This window comes from Neofelis nebulosa, chromosome 8 (assembly GCF_028018385.1).
Source record: "Neofelis nebulosa isolate mNeoNeb1 chromosome 8, mNeoNeb1.pri, whole genome shotgun sequence".
Classification (NCBI taxonomy): domain Eukaryota; kingdom Metazoa; phylum Chordata; class Mammalia; order Carnivora; family Felidae; genus Neofelis; species Neofelis nebulosa.
The window spans coordinates 115,125,984-115,147,695 of NC_080789.1; the positions used below are offsets into that span (position 1 = coordinate 115,125,984).

The window sequence follows — 21,712 nt, forward strand, 5'->3', positions numbered from 1 at the left end:
TAATGGGGTATACAGTTTATTGATTCACTGAAAAAATACAGTTTCTCAAAAGTTGCTATTAAACTTTGAACTCAAAATGTGAAAACAAGATACACATCTTTGTCCATTTACTTTTTTAGCTTTAAATTTCATTATTGTCTTGTCTTGGTTTTCCCTTCTAAGGTTTTTTTCCTTGTTTAGAGAAGGGCGTAGTATTGTATCCTAATAAGTATTGTACCATTTTCCAGGCTTGTGTAGATTGGCTGGAATAGTGAGAGAATTGGGGAAGAAAAGGAATAGAAGCCCACCTGCCTTGTCCTTCACTCTTTCAAATGCAGATCTCATGAAGGTGGTGCCCCGACATGGAGACAGGGAGGGGAAGGAACAGTGTGTGTGTGTGTGTGTGTGTGTGTGTGTGTGTGTGTGTGTGTGTGTGTGTAGAAGGCCGTGTAACAAGCAAAACAGTTGGGAAGCAAGGCAGGTCTTAGGGATGGACAGAGATTTGGTAGTACACTGCTTGAAATTATGTAAAGAGTCAATCTGCAAGAATGTTTTCAGGTTATGGCACTATTCTGTATACCTACTGAAAATGCCTAGTACAAATCTTCCCACATGTTGCTGACAGGTGATAATGGTAAGAAACAGATCTACCACGCTTTAATAGGATTACTACTCTCCCATTAACACAACTAGAGAGCTTCATGGTTAGGAAATACTGTGATCTGGCTTTTAAATTTTTATCTTATTCACATCTAGTTAAACTACAGTGTTGGAAGAAATTATAAGAGCACAGATGAAGTAGTAAAAATAAGGCAAAGTAAAAAATCAGTACTTCTTGCTTTTAAAAAATGCTATCACCATTTCGAATTCTGTGTACTGTTAAAAGAAATATGACTTTGCCCCCTCCTTTGGTGATTTCAGTACCTCATTAGTGCATGCAGCCTCAAGTGGCCTGAACAAAATATGAAAAAGACCACAACTAGGCTTAGACCTCAAAGTAACCATAACGTGGTCTTGCCACATCTACCAGGGACTAAGATGAAGGGAGGGGAATACAGGGAAATCTTATTCTGGTACAGTTGGGAGGCATGTGAGGAAGAAGAAAATGTGTGTTAAAGCCCAACAAAGAGACAAACAGTCCATTTAGACAGAACGTGTGTGCTGTTGTAATGCTCTGTTTTCTTTTCTGAGCCTCTGCATTAGTGAACACAGATACCAGGACTGCAGGAGGAAAGGAGTCTCAGAGAACACTGATGAGCTAATGCTAAAAGGTTGGTACATAAAATATTTATCTGGGAAAGTTGTCAATATACAAAAATATAGATTTTTAAGCCTATTTTAATGTTGAAGTGATTAAACATAAACTACCTGTGGTAAATGGCATTTTTCTTAAAACTTAAAAATATATGGAGAGATATCCCATGTTCATGGATTGGAAGCTGCAATATTGTCAAGATGCGAGTTCTTTCCAACTTCTTACAGATGCCAGTTCTTCCTACAATTTGGTACAATTTCAGTAAAAATCCCAGCAAGTCACCTTGTGGATACTGACGAACTGATTCTAAAGTTTATATGGAGAGGGAAAAGATCCAAAATAGCCAATACAATATTGAAGGAGAAGAATGAAGTTGGAGGACTGACCCTACCTGATTTTAAGATTTACTGTAAAGTTACAGTAATCAAGAAAAAACCAAACAGATAAATAGATCAATCCCACCTGGGTGGCTCAGTTGATAAGCATCTGATTCTTGACTTTGGCTCAGGTTATGATCTCACAGTTTGTGGGTTCAAGCCCCACAATGGGCTCTTTGCTGACAGCATGGAGCCTGCTTGGGATTCTGTCTCCCTCTTTCTCTGCCCTTTCCTCACTTGCTCCCTATCTCTCTCTCTCTCTCTCTCTCAAGAAAAAGAGCGGGGGGGAGGGAAAGAGCCCAGAAATACATTCATACAAATATACTCAACTAATCTGTGAAAAGTCCAAGGCAATACAGTGAACATAAGACAGTCTTTTCAACAAGTGGTTCTAGAACAACTGGACATCCACATGAAACTAAAAAAAAAAAAAAAAAAAAAAAAAAAAAAAGAAAGAGAGAAAAAGAATCTAGACACAGACTTTACATCCTTCACAAAAATTAACTCAAATGAATCATAAATCTAAATGTAAAATGCCAAACTATAAAATTTGTAGAAGATAACATAGATGAAAACTCTAGATGACCTTGAATTCAACGATGACTTTCTAGATGTAACACTAATGAAAGAATTGATAAACTGAAATTCACTGAAATGAAAAAGCCTTTGCTCTGTGAAAGCCACTGTCAAGAGAATGAGAAGACAAGCCACAGACGGAGAAAAAATATCTTCAAAAGACACATCTGATAAAGAAATGTCATCCAAAAATATACAAAGAACTCTTAACACTCAACAATAAGAAAACAACCGATTAAAAGACGGGCAAAGATCAGAACAGACATCTCACCAAAGAAGATCTATGGGTGGCACACAAGCATATGAAAAGGTGTTCCAAATCATATGTCATTGGGACATGTCATTGCAAATTCAGACACCTGTGAGATACCACCACACACCCATCAGAATGGCCAAAATCCAGAACACTGACAAGAGCAAGTGCTGGGAAGGATGTGCAGCAACAGGAACTCTGGGGTTTTTTTCGCTGGTGGGAATGCAAACTTGGGTACAGCCACTTTGTAAGACAATCTGGCAGTTTCTCACAAAACTAAACATACTCTTACCATATGATCCAGCAACTGTGCTCCTTGAGACCCAGATGAGTTGAAAATCTATAGCTACGCAAAAACCTGCGTATGGATATTTATAGCAGCTTTACTCATAATTGCCAAAACTTGGAAGCCACCAAGATGCCCTTCAGCAAGCAAATGGATAAATAAACCGTGGTACGTGCTCGCTTCGGCAGCACATGTACTAAAATTGGAACGATACACAGAAGTTAGCATGGCTCCTTGTGCAAGGATGACACACAGATTCATGAAGTGTTCCATATTTTTAATCAAACAAACTGTGATACATCCAGCGAGAATATTATTCAGGATTAAAAAGAAACAGGCTATCAAGTCATAAAAAGACATGGAGAAACTCAAATGCATATTACAAAGTGAAAGAAGCCGGTCTGAAAAGGCTACCAACTCAATGATTCCAACGATATGACATTCTAAGAAAGACAAAAGCACAGAGACAGTAAAGAAATTGCCAAGGATTAGAGGGAGGGAGGTATAAACAGATGGAGTGCAGAGGTTTTTTAGGGCAGTGAAACTAGTCTATATGACACTGTAATCAATGATGGATATATGACACTATGCATTTGTCAAAATCTAGAGAATGCACACCAAGGCTGAACCCAGATGTAAACTATGGACACTGGGCAATAATGATGTGTCAATGTAGGTTCAACAATTTTAACAAATGTACCACTCTAGTGTGGGATGTTGGTAGTGGGGAAGGCTATGTGTGTGTGGGGGGGGGCACAGAAGGTATATGGGAAATCTCTGTACTTTTGGCTCAATTTTGCTGTGAACCTAACACTCCTTAAAAAATAAAGTTTAGGGGCGCCTGGGTGGCGCAGTCGGTTAAGCGTCCGACTTCAGCCAGGTCACGATCTCACGGTCCGTGAGTTCGAGCCCCGCGTCGGGCTCTGGGCTGATGGCTCAGAGCCTGGAGCCTGTTTCCGATTCTGTGTCTCCCTCTCTCTCTGCCCCTCCCCCGTTCATGCTCTGTCTCTCTCTGTCCCCAAAATAAATAAAAAACGTTGAAAAAAAATTTAAAAAATAAAGTTTATTTAAAAAGTGTATAGATGTGTGTGTGTGTGTGTGTGTGTGTGTGCAATATACAAAATTTATATTTAAAGAGTTCAATGATACATCTTTTCTTTTAAAGTTTAATATGACTTATTTAGAAGAAACCATCCATCCCTGCTCCCCCTTAGTGACAGAACGGCAGGTTTGCTCCAGATTTCGGCCTGTCTTTTGGGGTGGACACTGCTGTCTGTGTGGGGCTGGCCTCTCACAGATCAGAATTCTCAACTCCAGAGGAGCCTAGGAGAGTTAAGGAAGAGGCTGCCTTGGGGAGAAAAATGGGCAGATTCCATTGTGAAGATGTCAAGAAGTAGCAGGAGGGCTCACCAGGCACCTCTCTCTGACAGCACTCTGTCCCTCTCGTATTTGCAATGAGGTCTTTGTGCCACTCAAAGACCTGTTTTGTCGTCACTAGTCCTAACGGAACAGTATAGTATAGTCATGAGATTTTTAGATGGAGGACGCCTTAGAGGTCTGAAAGTCCCCATTCCGATGAGGAGACGGAGGCCCGCAGAGGGAAATGGCTAGGTAAGTTCCCTCAGACAGTTGGAGGCGAGAATCTTGGATTCGTGACAAAGCGGATGCAGGCACTTTTCACAGCTATTTTGACACCAGGGACATTCCAAGGGGAATAAAAACCAACCACTGGTATTTCTGGCTTTAAACATCATCATGTATTATGTACCAGCAGGATTATTCAGCCCAAGCCAGGTCTCCCTTCTGGGGTGGGGCTCAGATGAGTTACTGTGAAGACAGAAGGTAAGGGGGCAGGAGGTCTGTGCTTCCTCGTTTCAGGAGATGACTGCAAGCAGTTCCTGTCAGAATAGCCTCTTCCTTGCTCTGTCTTCCTCTCAGGCCCGTCCACACTCAACTGCCTCCACCACACCTTCCCTTACCAAGCTAAGCAAGATGGCAGGGTTCCTGAGTGGGAGCTGGAACACTCTGGTAAGTTCCTTGGGCTCCTGACTTGACTTAGAATATAATGCTTGGAGATTAAAAGGGGAAATTTTCCTCTTACACCAGTTCCGTGATTATGAGGTGAATTAATGCCATCAAGTCTAAGAGTCTGACCCAAGGATGTGAAATGTGTGACAGACTGTAAATATATGAAGAACTGATCTCGCGCTCTCTCGCTCGCTCTCTCTCACACGCACACGCACAAACACAAACACGCACACCGAAATGCTGCAAGGGAGTTACTTCTCCAAACGAAACAAGTTCTTCCCTACTGCTCGGAAATTGCAATGAGGCTTAAAATGTGTAGGCTTTTCCTCACCTGATTAATAGATACAAAAGACAGGTATTTATGGGCAGCAGGTATAGCAGGAGAATAAGTAGAAGCATATACAGGTTCCTATAGAGCAAAGCAAGAGGATTAAAGGTGAAAAGAGAAGGTTTATCAGAGCAGGGTGGGGCAGAGGAGAGACAAAAACAAGGATTTCTCGGACAGAATGTTAATTTACTCATTGCAATTTCAGCTCTCTTTTCAAGAGAGTCCTTCCCGTTTGTTTTCTTAGAATGCTAACATAAATCCATATGAGCACAGTAAATACACCCGAGTCAGGTCTGTGCTGTAATTAAATGAGTTAACGACAAGATTCCTGCAATTTATATGGTAACTCGGTTACGGAGAGGGGAACCAGGACTTTAATGGACAGCTTTAGCATTTAACGTAAAATATCTCATTTGAAGTCGTTTCCAATTTTTCATTCTATGATTTAAAAAAAAAAAAATTAAAGTAACAGGATAGCTCTCTTCTCTGGATAGAGGCGGCATCTTGCCTCAGGGTAAGAAACCAAACACGAGGGCCTCAGAGGGAACCATCACTGATGAGATTACATGTGGTGAGGTAGACGTAGAATTCTAGCTGTCATCTAGAGGACACCTATGTTAGAGTCAGGCTTACCCAAAGCAGATTAGAAATGGCACTATCATCTGCAAATCCTCCTTCTTCCTACAGGTTAAAACAAATAGGAAACATTGCGGACTGCTGGAAGAGTAGGGTTGGGTTAAGGGTGTCACAATCATTTTCAAGGATTTTGTGCCTGGGTTCCATTAGATGCATGCGCATGCTCACACACACAGTCAGGTGGCCCAAACACCGAGTGAACTCACATTCCATCAGTGGGATGAGAATCTTTAATTTGGAGGTCTTACCATCAGCCTTTTCTCTCCCTCCTCCCTTAGGCCTCTCAATGGACTGTTTCCTGAATTGTGATTCGGAATTTCAAAGGCAGCAGACAATTAGACCCTGAATTGGCAGATCTACCTTCCTTGAATCTTCAAGAACGTGCCCTGGGGACATTATAGGTCGGTCTCAGCTTGATTTCCCCTGACCTGAAACTATAGAGCGCAGCTGGATATCCAGTCCGTATCTGTGACTCAGACATAGAGCTGGGTGGTGACGGCAAAGTCTATAAAGGCATTTTATTTCCTGGAAAAAGTCTGATATACTGGATGATTATCTTAACAAACCGCATGGGACTCACTATCTGCCTTAAGGTCAAGTATGCCAAAATGAGGTTGAGATTTAGAGTAATTACTCGATAAAAATAAATACATGCAACTGAGCTGTAACAGACAGACTCCTGCTTTTACAACTTTGCATTATTTTTCTCGCTCTTTGGATGGAATGAGTTACCCTGGAAGAAACGGTCTCCAGATCAGGTTCAAGTGCACACATTCCATACAGTGTGGACCAGGCCAAATCTAGAAACCAAATGGCCTTCTCATCTTCAGAACTCATTATAGATGTTGCAAAAGCAAAAATGTCTAAGTCAGGTTAGCGCTGCCCTAGACTAAACCAAAAACGGGAGAAAGAAGAGAGAAGAGTGGCCTAGAGAGAGGAAGGGAAAGAAAGAGGAGAAAGAACCCAGATTGGTTGTTACAGGAAATGAGAGAGTCAGCCATGTAAACGATTGGTGCTCGGAAGCTCCAAACCATCAATCCTGATTCTGGGGGAATAAATTTGGAAAGCTGAGAACTCCTATTAAGTTACAGATTCTCTGAGACATGACTAGTCTTTTACTAGGGGAAGGAAAACTCTACCTTAGTTCTCCAAATCTATTCATGGGCTAAAAGAATATTTTCTTACCAGATAGGATCCCAAAGGAGATGCTGGTTAGAGCAACCACAGATTGGTTTCGTTTGAGGACAAACTCTTTGACAGAGACAAAACACTTACAGATTTTTAAGGCATCCTTTCACATTTTTTTTAACGTGGTTCCTAGACAATCTAAGATCACTTATGTTGCTCACATTCTATTTTTATTGGACAGCGAGGATTTTCAGAGGGGCAATGGCTGTGATTTCTAGACAGTCCTGTCTCTAGTTCCTGTCTCCTCTGCATTTCCACAGGCTGCAGCTCGTGGGACTGCGCTTACGACACCCAAAAGCTGGAGGAGGGCAAACTGTAAAAGGATCGGCACCCAGAAATTATGTGCCCTTCATGAATGCACAAACTGTGCCGCAAGTGATGCCTTGACTCTATAACCAGCCCCCTTCGTGTCTTGGTGTTAAAGATGGAAGGTTCCGGAGCTTGCTCCCCTTTGCAGAGCTCTCCGGCAGCAAGCCTAGATCCAGCCCATGCAGCAAGATCCCATCGGCATGCACCAGGCAGCATGAACGTCCTTCTCTCTCTGGGGCAGGATTCAGACACCCGGCAAGTGGTGGTGTCTCTCAAGGACTCCTCAGCTGTGGGGGGACTGCCTGAAGACAGAGTAGGCTCGAGGCACCTCACATCTAAGCCCAGCGAAGGTGTGACTGAAATATACTGCCAGCCCTTGGGAAGAAAAGAAGCCAAGGGCTTATCAGGAGCCATGTGCAAACCACTTGACCTCAACAGAACTTGAGATTTCCCAATGTCTGCCACAAAAGCCTAAAATAGATCGGCTTATTTTAACTTCAAAGAGCTTACCGTCTCAGGCCAGAGTGAACTAGGTCACTGAGGAGGAGGAGGAGGAGGAATAGCGAGTTCACTACTGCTGCAGAATCTGCAGCGTCCAGGAGCCCAGAGACATCCCTGCACACATGGGCCCCAGGCACACTTAGGGCCCCAGTGCTTCTGTTGACTGTATTTCCACCCCCAGGGCTACCCTACCCTGCTTACGACTCTTGCCTTCTGAAAACCTCAGCCAGGTGTGAGGCAGTTCAGATCTTACCCCCTACGCTCACAGCCTTCTGGTGGTCACAGCTCAAATGATCCCCCAATCTCCTGCAATCCCCCAATGCGATAGGGCTCTTATCGCATTCACTCCTCACAAGGACTCCAGCTGGCCATGTGCACAATAGCTCTGTTTGAACTTCTGCCTGGCCATAGGGGACTGTCAGCTCCTATGGCTCCTTTGCATCTTCCAAAAGGACCAACAGGAGGTGAGTGTTAAAGTCTTTTGAAGCGGTGATTTCAAAACCCTTTTAGATAAAGTTTGTGGGCAACAGGGATACGATCGAAGGACCCTGGCTGTTTTTTCCATTTCAGGATCTCATTCTTGAAATCCAAATTTCACACCTACGCTTTTAAATATCCGACTGAATTGGAGAACTTTACAAATGGCTGAAATCACATGTCTTTAGCCATTATCTTTAATATCATGTATGTCTCAAAAAAGGAAATATAAATTGTTGTTCCAATTTAACGTATGAAGACACACAGGCACCATATAAAGGAGTATTAGAGTTCCTGCCTCACCGTCCTGCATGGATGCTTCCCTTTCATGTAAGTTTCTGCATGCATAAAGGCCACATTCACTATTCCCCTCTGCCACAGATGCTAAGTTGTTTTAGAACTAAAGGAGGTACAGGTGATCGTCCTGTTGGAAGTGGTTTTTTTTGTTTGTTTTTCATTTCTGTTTGAAGACTTTTAACACTAGAAGTTGGCCAGAGGACATGTCACACGTGGCCACCTTGCCTCCAGCCAGCACATGCATTTACAATCGTAGGGCCAAGCAACAGGAAAGTTACCGTCCGCTTTGAAAGTGTGCACTAACTCGTCAAAAGCTGGTCATCATTACACTCGTAATTTAACAGTTCATCACTGCTTTTCCATAGGACATGCTTGCCAGTATCGATAACAATGTATTATTTGATTTTATTTAAACTTGTAACATAGGTTGCTGCACATCCTCAACAAAAGGCACACCGGCTCACTGTAAAACATGCTCAGGATCACGAAAATAAGTACGCACTGACCACCGTCATGTCCTTGTTCTGGGTGCGTGGGTTTTAAATCTCAGTGTGGCGCATTCGAGTCCACATTTGATATGCCAACTTATAAACTGCTGGTGGTCGATTAAAGACTTTCATTACAAAGGTTTTAATAACATTGTAAAGTCAGACTGCGTTTCAGGAAGGTTTTAAACCGAAGTAAGAGTACACACTTCAAAATGTAGGGACTTGCTTGCGGACGCCTTATGTATGCAGTGCTCTCACCAGTTTGATAACATCTCAAGCCTTTACCTTTTGATCAATTTCAGCTGCTGTGTGACAGGTGCACAGTGCGAACCCAAAAGGCAAGACAGTGTTTCACAGGGTGGTAATTAGTCAAGGTATGCATGCTCGCCTATCTGATGCACGTCCAGGCATGATGTTAGTTGAGTGCTTTTCCCGAACACGTAAAGCATTACCTTCTTCTTGAGGGACTGTTCCGTTTCTTGTACGTGCAGGCCACCGGCGATAGACGCTTTGCCATACTCCTGCTTTCTGCTAAGTCTGTTTTTCCAATCCTCTTCACCGCTTTTCCTCAACAGTGCTAATCTGAGGGGAAAACACGCCAACCAAAAGGGGTTCAGCACCACACTCTTACTTGTAACAGAACCATAATTTGGGTCAGTTAGAAGTCTTTGGTCAATACGTGACCGCAGCTACTGAATTTTAATCTTTTTGAATTTCATTTATCCTGAAGTAAGTTATGCCTGGAAAATTAACATAACCATTCCCTTTTCTAAGATGCACCCCCCCCCCCAAATTTTGAGTTGATTACAATGCAAACCTGAAATCTCACTTGCCAGATAAAGATGCTTCATCATTCTACCAAAGGAATCTCTGTGTTTTTCCCTTGCCCTTACCCTGAGAGCAAAGAGATTAAGGTAACCATCCCCAGAGAAAAATGTCTTCTAATGACCCCTTCTGGTCACTTGGTAAAATAGCATTTAATGACTACAGCTGGATTGGATAGTACTCCTTTGCAGAAAACACAGCAGAAATGGGTTTCAAAACTAAAAGCTATAAAAAATTAACCATCGTCTTGTACCTTTCAATAAAAGGCAAACTAATGTTTAAGATTTTCTTCTCTTCCTGTACTCTAAGCCCTGTCCTTTTCCTCCAAATGCACTCGGTCTTTCGAATCTATCTTCTAAATACAGAAACTGTTCTCTACAAACCCATTTTTGAAAAATGATTACTCCAACTTTCCTCCTGGGGAAAGCCACATACAAAAAAAGAATCTAATTAATTGAGATTTTTACCTAACCTACTTTAGCTCAACTCTGGTGTAACTTGACACAGAGCTGCCTGGATGCTACAATCTGTGAAAGGCTATTTTCGTGAGCATGAGGCTGTTTTGGCTCACTCCCCTACAATGAACGAAGCAGTCTTGGGCATTTAAGTTGGACAAACATGGGAAAGATAAAAGGGAAAAATGTGGTTATCGTTAAACTCATTTGAGCTGATGCTCAAACAATTTAAAGACTGGGAAAAAAAGGGATTTAGACCCCTTTTGCTCTCTGCAGAGCCTGCCCGGCCAAGTCTTTTAAACATCCTAGTGCATGTGCATAACTTGCAAATTTTAAAGCAGCACATCAACCCTAGCTTGGCCGTGAACTCTGGTCAAGTAGCCTGGCCTCCTTTCCGTATTGGTCATACTGGGAACTGGACTCAATGGTCTCTTAGGTCCCTTCTACTAATTTTCCTGACTCCACTAAATATTTGAACTGGAGATGGGATGAAATATATTCTGCTCCTCGATAAAAGTTTTCCTAAGCAAATAAAAAAGCAAACTTTCCAGTACTTGAATAAGAATCCACTTCCATCTACAAACTTATACACAATCATACCTTAACCTTAACTTGTCCATTCATTCAAATAACGCAGAGTAAGCAACAAAGAAAAGAACTCCCCCAAAGGGGCAGAAGCTTCGAACTCTGGACCTATCCCTTACTCTTCCTTTTCCTTCCCTTCCCTTCCCTTCCGCGATGCGACAGATAAGACCTCAAATGACCATTCTATAAAACTGATATAATGCCACTTATCAGTCTGTGATACTGTGATTTATAATGGGAAATATATACTTGGTTTTCATCAACTTTCTGGGCCTAGAGCTGCCGAAACCCTTGGAATTTCCTAAGTGATGAGAATGACAGAGGTGTCTATTAATCAGGAGCATTTGGGGAAGTACCTAAGGATGGGAACTGGTTGCCTCTAATCACAAATATTGATTAGAGGGGTGGGACTTTCAGTTTCACGCCCCCTGACTTCTGGAGAGGGGAGAGTGGCTGGAGGTGGAATCTCTCACCAATGGCCAATGATCTAATCGACTACACCTATGTAATGATGCCTCTATAAACACCCAGAAGAATGGGGCTCAGACAGCTTCTAGGTTGGTGGACATGTGGAAACTGGGGGAGAGGAGTGCGCTTGGAGAGAGCGTGGGGGCTCCACGCCCTTTCCCTATACCTGGCGCTATGATCTTCCATCTAACTCTTCTTGTGTTATATCCATCCATAATAAACTTGAGATCTAGTGAGCAAAACATTTATTTAAGTTCTGTGAGATTCTCTAGTAAATCAAACCCAAGGAGGGGGTCACTGGAATCTCCAATCTATAGCCTGTAGGGTGAAAAACCCAGGTGACAACGTGGCCCTGTCACTGGCATCTGAAGTGTGTGTGTGTGTGTGTGTGTGTGTGTGTGTGTGTGTGTGTGTGTGTGTGTGTTGGGGGGCAGTCTTATAGGACGGAGCACTTAACCTGTAGAATCTGATGCCAACTCAAGGTACACAGCATCAGAATTGAGTTGAATTGTAGGATTCCTAGCTGGTGTCAGAGACACTTGGTGGTGGAGGAAAAAACCCACATTGGCGATGAGAGTCGGAATCGTACTCTCTAAGACAGTCCCCATTTGGCTAATGGTTTCAGTTAGCCCTACCTGCTGTGATCTGTGAGGTCTGACAGTACTCTGCATGCTACAAGGACTAGTTCATGCACTTAAATACAAATTCTCAATGCCTTCAGGTGTTTCCATCAGACTAGATAATGACTCATCTTTTCTCTAATTATTCTGAATGAGTCGGTTTTATTCTAATAAGAAAAAATAATAAAATCATGAAAAAATAATTAGGATTTGCATAGAGCTTTCAAAGGTTTCAAAGGGTCTATAAATGAGATTTTCAAAAAGGGGGCATGCCAGTCCTCTTACACTCAAGTGAAGAAGTACTTCCAATTCACCATCTTGTGACGAGAGACATTCACCTCCCTGACATTCTTGCAAATTGGTCTCAGAGCCAGCTTCCGTGTCTTACTTCACCTTTGACACAGACCAGTAGTTATTCATCTTGTCCATCTACCTTTTTTTTTTAAGTTTGTTTATTTATTTTGAGGGGGGGGGTAATATCCCAAGCAGGCTCTGCACTGTCAGTACAGAGCCTGACGATGCACGGCTCAATCTCACAAACCCGTGAGATCATGACCTGAGCTGAAATCAGGAGTCAATGCTTAACCGACTGAGCCACCCAGCCTCCCATCTACCTTTTTAATCAGAGTTGATTCCAAATGAGTTGAGAGATTCTAAAACGTCAAATTCATCCTCGTGAGTTGGGTTTATGGGAAATAATGCACTACAGTCCTTGAGAACATTCTCACAACAAAGCTCCTGGGAATCCAGAGCAATGACAACATAATCCAAGTAACCATATGGTTTCCTCAGCGGCTGCTCTGAGCGATATAAACCTGACTTAGAAAAAAATCAAACTGTGGAATCTACAACCAGCTTATAGTACACCTGACACTCTACTGCTCTACACAGCAACCTCAAAGAAACTGGTTATTGTCCCCGATGTGACGGACAAGGCACGAGTACACATACAGGCCAAGGATTTCGTTGACGGAGGTCAGGCTGTACGTCACTGGGGCAGGGTGATATGGTTCCCGTGCAGGGGTGCCCTGCCTCCCAATAGGTGGCTTGTCTCACTACATTAGTGTGTTAGCTGTCCAGACTTGTTTTTGTCCTCATGTTTTAGAAACTGCAGAGTATTCTGGCTTGCTTATAATGTTCTTTTCTCCCCCTGGGATGGCCTTCAAAGAATTTCTCCATTCCAAAATCCTAAAATCTTACTTCTGGAAGTGCCGGCAGGGTCATCATCAGGAGTTTCCAAAGACTACAGAGTAACCAGAATACCATGGAAGAGACGGTGGTTCGATTCAGCGCGCATGGTACTTGGACCCTGCCCTAGCTTGCAGAGTGCAAATGGCACGACAGGTAACTTACAAATAACACGCACTGAAACTTAAACGTATCATTCCTGTCCCTTCCGATTTCCTACTGGGTGTTCAACAAGCTGAGGAGGGCAGGAGACCTTTCCAAACACGTTCTCTCCTCCTGCAATCCCAAGACCCTCCAGAGTCAACGAGACCGCTATGTGCTGGCAGGGGCTGAGGCGTGAAACGTCAGGTCCTACACATGCCATAAATTACTGCCTATGCAATTCAAACGACTGTCAGCGCTTGTAACATCCGCCAAGTCCAAGCACTGTTTGCAGGGCTGTGATGTTGAGAGCCTGGGCATCTGCTTAGTCTGAGGTGGAGAGCCCAGTGAGTGGCACCGTGTTAGTTTATTAACCCCAAGGCCTGGCCAGGGGCCACCGTGCTGTGTGCTCGCCAGGCCACCCGGGGGGAAATGTCTGCCTGTCTTGCCACAGCCCACACTTTCTCAGCGGGGGACACTGGCCTGACGTGGCTGTGCTCAGCGGCCCTGGTCTGAGAGCCCTGCCTGATTAGAACGGGTTCTGCAGGCTCACAGCAGTCAGGGCTGGGTCAAATACGGGACAGGCAAACCACATGGCCCCTAATCTCATGTGGTTTTTCTTCTGCCCCTTTGAAAATGCCCCCTCATTTCAAACAATCACAGGCACCAGGCAGATTTCAGATAGGACTGACCGGCACTGATTGGTACTCATATCCGATCTTGGTCTTGGCTAGTCTGCAGGCCGCAGGAGTGAGCTAGTGTGTCTTTCAAAAGGGGACAAATCAAAGATCAGAAAAGGAGGCTGCAAAGGAGAAACACACCTCCTGTCATAATTCTTACGTAAAGCTGGGGGCCCTCTGGTGGCTGAAATCTCCAGCAAGAGCCTCCAGTCCCTGCCGGGGAAGCATGGATACAGTCTCTGGCTGGTGGGGAGCAGGCCAAGGGTGGGTGGAGAGGCGTGCAGGGGACTCTGCAGGCTGGCGAGAGGCGTGGGGCGCATTCTTCACCATTCCCGGGAGTTCAGCTAAGCCCTCACAAGACAGGATGGCTTTTTTGCCTTTTTTAGTAATCTCCTGAATACAAACACACAGATACCATTGCTCCAGTAACTGTGGAAAAGATTTCTAATAGCCTAGCGCACTTCTGAAGAGGTTTCAAAGGTTTTAGGCCTAAGGAACACACAATTTACTCGATTTATAATGTTTTTCAAAGAAGTACCCAACCAGGGATGATTTAAACCCAAATCGTTTAGGCAGTTACGAAACAGTGACTTTATTAATCCAGGGGCAAAAGCCGATTGTGTCCTAAGTTTTGTGTTAGTGACGGTTCAAACTCCATATTCTGGATATCAGCAAAGACGAAGAAAGAGAAGGAACCTTTAGGCATGTCTGCTTGAACCTCCAGCCTGCCCTAGAAAAGGGGAGCATATTGAGGATTTCCGGTAATTTCTTAGTTGCTACACTTTCCTAGGTCCTAGTTACTATGTACAAAGTGGGGATAACGCTGGCTCCCTGCTACGGCTGCCTTCAGCACTAATGAGGTAGTTAGTGCATGAAAGATGCAGAGGACAGCACATGGCCCCGGGTGCTCCTCAGACCGGAGGCTCAGCACGCCCCCGTCCCGAGCAGAAAGGAGACGATTCACAAGGCGGAGGAGGCCAGAACTGCGTCCTCGGGGCTGCAGCTTTTTCGCAGAAGCGGTAAAGGAACTCTGCAAAGTCCAGTCTCTACTTCTTAAGAGTCGGAAATGGGAGTGTGAAACTGGAAATGAGCCACGAGAACACGTGCATTGAGAAAATTAACACAGGAGGAGGGCAAATCTTGCTGACCCTGCTGTCCGGCTAGCACTGGTGTCCTCCAGTCAATTTCCTAGCGAGACCACACACGTTAGCTGCCTGCAGGCCAGCGTGAGCGCACGGCAGTGTCACCCCGCCTACCATGGGGAAGGTGGGGACCAGTGCCTGCGCCTGTCGGTTCCCCGCGTGGGCCCTGGTGGCCCTGGGAGCCAAACCCCTCCTTTGGCAAAATGAGGCAGTCAGAAGAAATTACAGTAAGGGTTAAAAGTTCCATTTAGGGGCGCCTGTGTGGCTCAGTCGGTTAAGCATCTGACTTTTTTTTTTTTAATTTTTTTTTAATGTTTTATTTATTTTTGAGACAGAGAGAGACAGAGCATGAATGGGGGAGGGTCAGAGAGAGAGGGAGACACAGAATCCGAAGCAGGCTCCAGGCTCCGAGCTGTCAGCACAGAGCCTGACACGGGGCTCGAGCTCACAGACCGCGAGATCATGACTTGAGCCGAAGTAGGACGCTTAACCGACGAGCCACTCAGGCGCCCCAAGCATCTGACTCTTGATCTCAGCTCAGGTCATGACCTCACGGTTTGTGGGTTTGAGGCCCGCGTTGGGCTCTGCACTGATGGTGTGGATCCTGCTTGGGATTCTGTCTCTCCCTCTCTTTCCCTCTCCCTCCCCCTCTCTCAAAATACATAAACTTAAAAAAAATTCTATTTTATGTGTCACCTCACAAAAGAAAAAGGGACACTCACATAATATATAAAGAGCATTCTTATTTTGGATGGGTCAAGCTTCATTCTTTCTTCTTTCTTAACAGAAGGGAGCGATCAGAGCCCCACTTAGGGAAAAACGATCACAGATGAATTATAAAGATACACAGGTTTGCTTTTTCAGCAAAGTACAAATGAAAGTACTATCAAGATAAGGGGGAAAGGATCACTGGCAATATATTTTCTGTTAGCATAATTTGTGACAAGGGTTGCTGCTAATAAAGTGTCCCCTCATTTTTTTTTAAACAGTTATTTAAAAAAAAACCGAAGAGCAAAAGTATTCTTTACCATCATGGTTCTCAACAGATCGGGGTCAGGAGTCCCTGGAGACTGAGAAGTTCTGTGTCCCACTAGCCAGATGGTGCCTGTGATCAACAGCTGGTTTTGAACCCACTTTCAGGGAGGTCACAGAAACCTCACAGCCATTCTTGAACTTGGACATCTGTGAGGTCCGGGTGGCTAAGCAACTGTGCCTTTACAGTCTCTCATATTTTCTACAAATGAGAACTCTACATTAAGATTAAAACTGCTTTCAGGGGCGCCTGGGTGGCTCAGTCGGTTAAGCGTCCGACTTCAGCTCAGGTCGTGATCTCACGGTCCGTGGGTTCGAGCCCCGCGTCGGGCTCTGGGCTGTCAGTTCGGAGCCTGGGGCCTGCTTTGGATTCTGGGTCTCCCTCTCTGCCCCTCCCCCACTCACATTCTGTCTCTATCAAAAAATGAATAAACGTTAAACAAAATTAAAAAAAAAAAAAGATTAAAACTGCTTTCAGAAGGACCCAGATAAACTCAGATTGACTAAAAATGGGCAGGTGAATCAAGAATTACTGCATAGTGGATAGACACAAAACGACATCAAAAGTCCTAAGTCCCCACCAGAGATGCGGAATCTACTTTATGAGCCTCTGTAAAAAAATGGGAGCATAATGGTATGTTTCGCTGGGATTTTATTCCAGAGATATTTTCTGATGTATAAAACGCCAGAACTTGTGGGTGAGTGATATTTCTCATTAATTCCCGTAAATGATGTCCCCTCCTTCTCACCCAGCTGATTATCAAGAGTAGGATCTCTGGGATCAAAGTCTCTCTAGGCCAGGTTTCAGAGGAGGAGGACTTCACACAAGCACAGGCCAGACAGCTTCCCTGATTCAAGATGTCACTCTCGCTTAGCTGACCCCATCAGTTCTTCATCTAAGTCTTGGTCTAGCAGTCTCATGTAACTGTGAATCTTTTTTTAAGTTTTATTTATTATTATGACAGAGAGAGAGAGAGCGAGAGAGAGCGAGCGAGCATGCGTGCACGAAGGGGGTAGAGGCAGGGAGAGAGGGAGAGAGGGGATCCCAAGCACAGCCTGACGTGGGGTTCGAACTCACAAATTGAGATGATGACCCTAGCCGAAACCGAAGGTTGGACGCGTACCTGGCTGAGCCACCCAGGCACCCGCATCTACTGTGAATTTTAAATAGGTAAAGGCCAAAGTAAGATTTAACAACCTTACTAATTTGTCCGTTGAGAAAGGCTCCATCTGCCTAGCTTTTTGTGAGTGATGCTCAAAAAGCTCGGCTTGAAAAACAGAATGAACAATTCTCAGCCTGGTTGGATACAAAAGGCAAAAGATTTATACAATCTGAAGAGAAACCAGAGTATTCATCCTGGTTTGATATATAGTTTTAGGCAGTACAAAACGTATCCAGAAAAATAAGAGCGGCCACCGTCGGACAGCGCAAGAGAACTTCTGAGTGGTGGGAGGTGCTGAGGAAGGGTCTGGGTGGGCATGGCGGGTTGTGCCGGTCACATTGGAGAAGCGCAGAGAAGGTTCTGCTGCTTGGTCTTCCTGTCACAATTACGTCTTTTGCTGCTTAATTCCACGGTGGCTAATGGTTAACAAGGAAAATACGACCTGAAATATTCAGCTCGGGTTCCCTGTATCTGTCCTATTTAAACCCAGCCTTTCTATCCTCCACTCTTCTTTTGAATAAAATGAGGCTACGGTGTTACCCGACACTCACATGTAATCTTTCACCGCTATTACCTGATACAAAATTTCTAAACGCACTTCAGCAAAGTCATCCGTTTCACTTTCTGTAGCATAAACAAAACTCAGATTCGAATCCCAAAGATCGAATATGGATTTACCTTCATTCTGTCTACCTATACTTTACACAGACAAATAGTCACAAAGCATGGGTGCATTCAATTTTAAGCCACGTGTCTGACGGGAAAAGAGCCAAGATCTCTGCTGCCATCGCTGGCTACTCCAAGAATTTCATATGGAGAAAAAAAAAAGCAAACCAAAAAAAAAAAAAAAAAAAAAAAAACCCAAAAAACAAACGGAACTGCACACAAATGATGCAAGCAGATGTCTGTGTTTCCTCATCTGAGTCTGGAACTGGCGCTCCTCAGGCACTACCACCCCTGAGCATCCAGGCTTGCGACGTCACCCCTGCCCATCACTCAGATCTTTTTCTACGAGCAAACGGCCAGCTCCTCCCCCACAGAATTACTTCCTAATCATCAAATCGTATTACCTTTCTTTAATTGACATGGTTTTGCTGGCTGAGTCGAGGATGCCCTCCACGGCTGGCGCTCTGATCTCTCCGGCAGCAAACATCGCACCCGGACTCTTGGAGTACCTCTCCAGTGCTTGCTCGGAAGGCTCTTGCTGCTTCCGGGACACGGGGGTTGCAGCCTGAGCACCAGTTTTCCCGGCAGCTGTGCCCGTCTGCTCGGAAGCGGGCTCCCCGAAGTCAGCCGCTGGGGAGGAGAGGAGCAAAGTCAGCACTCACTCCTCCAGGCAGACATTCTTCCAGCTGTTCACCCTCTGCGGTCCCGCACCGGGAGTTCAATCCAATCCGTGGGCGCAGGGGGGTGACCCAATCCACTCGGATTTATGCAAATCCGTATAGCAGGCTACACTCTGGGAGGAAACCAAACTGCCCGGTGGGTTACTGCACACAGCAAATGTTTTTGTGACTGTGTGTCTTTTCCTATGTGCAACACACAGGATGTTAGCTTTAAGTACACGCTACAAAACGTTTCTCCTCCTCCAAAGCAATACTTTCTCTGTTTCAAATGGCTATAATCACAAACCAAAACCAGCACTGTAACTTACACGCTATCATTTTATGGAAATGCAAAAGAAGGACTAAAGCCACCAGCAACAGAGCTTCCTAGTCGGCATAACGGGACTGTAGAAAGAGTCTGGAAATCCACAGTCCTGGGTTCAAGCCCTTATTCCCTGCGCTTACCTAGCCCTTTTGGGGTCATCAACTCATAAAAGGGACTGTCAGGGCCAGCAGGTCACAAGGCTGTTCTGTGAGTTAATGTGCCCAAAGTCATCAAGAATCCTTGTCAGGATGTATGAAAGAGCTCCAGGTATTTTTATTGCTGAAAAATTGATTAATCCAGGTCAGATTCATGCGAAAGGGAGATGTGGGGAGAGGAGGATTCACCCATGATTTGTAACCAATACTAGTTACAAACTGTCTTCCTACCTGAGTTAAAAATAATCACAGACACAGGCAACCAAGCAGACGCCAAAACAGGCACCAAAAACCCAGCTGGTTTTCAAAACTTTAGGAGCAGTAACGTACCTCTTAGTGAAAACTTCCTTCTTGAGACATTCTCCACGTCGACCTTCTCTTCAAAGGGCTGCCTGTCCCTCAAGTCTGGCCTCCCCTGTGCGATGCTTTTAGCCATGGAAAATTCCTTCAGTTCGTCACCAAGGTGGGCCACGGGGGGATGAGCTAGTTCCAGGCTTCCCCTTCTCGGAACAGCATCCTTGGGCTCCTTATGGCTGTCTCCTTCCCAGACTCTGTTAAGGGTGGGGCACGATGGCTCTGCTTCCTCACAGGACCCGTACGCTTTGCCACCATTTCCACCTGTCAAGACTCTCTTGCTTTCTGTCTCTCCAAACTCTCTCAACATTCCTCTGCTCCCACTACCCTCTGCTGAAGGCTGCCAGGCTTGGGACTTCAGAATGCTTCTAACCGGAGATTCTGAATTTTCTATTGAGGACGGAAGTCTATAGTCAGTGGCACCTGGGATGTCGTCCACAGATGGCTTTGGCCGAAGATCCCCAGCGTACATTGGAGGGACTGTAGATGCCACGGTGGACACAGAGGTGTTAACAGTCGGTGAGAAAGGAATGAGCTTTCCACTTTGCACCTGCGAGGACACAGTTAAAATGCAAAAAGCTGATTCAAAAAGACTGTGTCTATAAATCCCAGTTTATGGATTGGCATAGACTGAAATACCACATGTGGTGCAGTTTCACTGCTTATCTTAGCGGGAAGCCAACCCTAGACATATTTCATATAATGCATCTCATTAATCAAAATCATCTGGGTGAAAAGCAGATTGTGAATCCTATTTTTTCTCTCCAGAAAGGACTCATTCCAGCTGCTTTCGGCAAGCAAATTAGGAAAACAGAAAAAGAGAAATGTACTTGGCATGGCTATCTTTCTTAGGAAAGAAGTTCTTACCTAGTTGCTTACAGGTAACACAGTTTACAGGTAGATCGCCTTCATTATACCCCTAACCCAGGAGCAACACTGTGTTCCTATGTTTTAAGAACCGCAGCCCCCCTCCCCCCTCCCCCAGAGGAACCAGATCACAGCGTACCCACCTGCTCTACCTCTCCAAGCGTGACTGGCTGAGTTTGATAGCGAGCATTCATTCTCCTCTGTCTCATGTCTATTCTGTTTCGGGTAGAAATAGCTTTTGAGACCGGCTGGGACAACTTGTTAAACAAGGCCAACTTCTCTGCTAAGCTTAGAGTGGAGGAGTCAGGTTCACCTTGCTCGGTAGAATCTCTGCCCTCGTTTGCCTGGTCTCTGGCTAAAGCCTTGTGGTGAGCAGATGCCTGTAGTCTGAAAGGGATAAAAAAGTCGGTGACACAGAGAAAAACCAACAAAAGCCCACTGCTAAATTGTGAATATTAACTTTCTTCCCAGCGTCGCTTAATTTTGAACAGGGCTGACTTCTCCCTACAGAAATTTAAGACAGGCGTGGGCACCGTTTAGCTGTTAAGAAGACCACGGCTAGCATTACCAATCTCACAAAGAGCAGGTCGTTAGCTCTGAATTATTTCTACAAAGTGAATTTTCTCTTTAAGGAACTGAAGTCAGTTTGGATATGCCTTGTCTTAGAGGGACATGTATCATTATAGTATCAATAAGTAAGGCTAAAGGGAGTCCCAAGGCATTACCGATGGCATATTTATACATTATCTAAGTATGTGGTTCAGAGGTATTCTTTTCACGTTATAGAATTAGGAAATAATACAGTCATTTGGCCAACAACATATCTGTAACAAAGGGTTTTGGTTTTGGGGGCGCCTGGGTGGCTCAGTTGGTTGGGCGTCCGATTCTTGATTTCGGCTCAGGTCACGACCTCACAGTTGGTGAGAGAGAGCACCTCGTCGGGCTCTGTGCTGACAGAGCCTGCTTGAGATGCTCCCTCCCACTCTCTCTGCCCCTCCCCTGCTCCCGCTCTCTCTCTCTCAAAAATGAAAAATAAACTTAAAACAAGAGTTTTGATTTTCACTAGCTAAACACAAATAGTTCAATTTTAAAGATTCCTTTCACTCCTTCTGTATAGCATTTTCTCTCATAACTTTCTACCAGTAACTTGGAAAAGTGAAGGAAATTAGGTGCTGATAAGTTCCTCCAACTTTCAGGTGGAGGAGAAGGCTTCCCATTACCTGGTCACTGTGGATCCTAGAAGGTTTATGACAATGTATGTTTATGTCACTGGCACATCCAATTCCCAAGCCCAGTGAACAGTATATCCTGTCTGAACTCCAATTAAATCACCAATTCACAAGCTGTCCCAGACCCGAGAGCAGGGTCAGTGTTCCAGGGTATAACGGATGGTAACGCAGATCGAGGAG

The 21,712-nt window shown here is 44.6% G+C and overlaps 1 protein-coding gene and 1 non-coding gene across 20 annotated transcripts in view; one reads left to right on the top strand and one right to left on the bottom strand.

Annotated features, from left to right (window-relative positions):
• Nucleotides 1-21,712, bottom strand: part of SVIL (supervillin) — a 231,308-nt gene that overhangs the window by 37,767 nt on the left and 171,829 nt on the right. For 13 of the 19 annotated variants that reach the window (XM_058681568.1, XM_058681564.1, XM_058681566.1 and 10 more), the window contains 6 exons: nt 20,447-20,690; nt 19,413-19,986; nt 18,348-18,573; nt 9,431-9,560; nt 5,716-5,763; nt 5,086-5,163 (listed from right to left, as the gene is read on the bottom strand). In XM_058681568.1, coding sequence (XP_058537551.1) covers nt 5,086-5,163; nt 5,716-5,763; nt 9,431-9,560; nt 18,348-18,573; nt 19,413-19,986; nt 20,447-20,690 — 1,300 coding nt within the window. The remainder of the gene's footprint in view (nt 1-5,085; nt 5,164-5,715; nt 5,764-9,430; nt 9,561-18,347; nt 18,574-19,412; nt 19,987-20,446; nt 20,691-21,712) is intronic. The other 6 variants (XM_058681561.1, XM_058681563.1, XM_058681571.1 and 3 more) reach the window with 2 other exon arrangements.
• On the top strand, nt 2,899-3,005 carry LOC131484139 (U6 spliceosomal RNA). Its single transcript, XR_009248050.1, has one exon. It is a non-coding gene; the product is annotated as a U6 spliceosomal RNA (small nuclear RNA).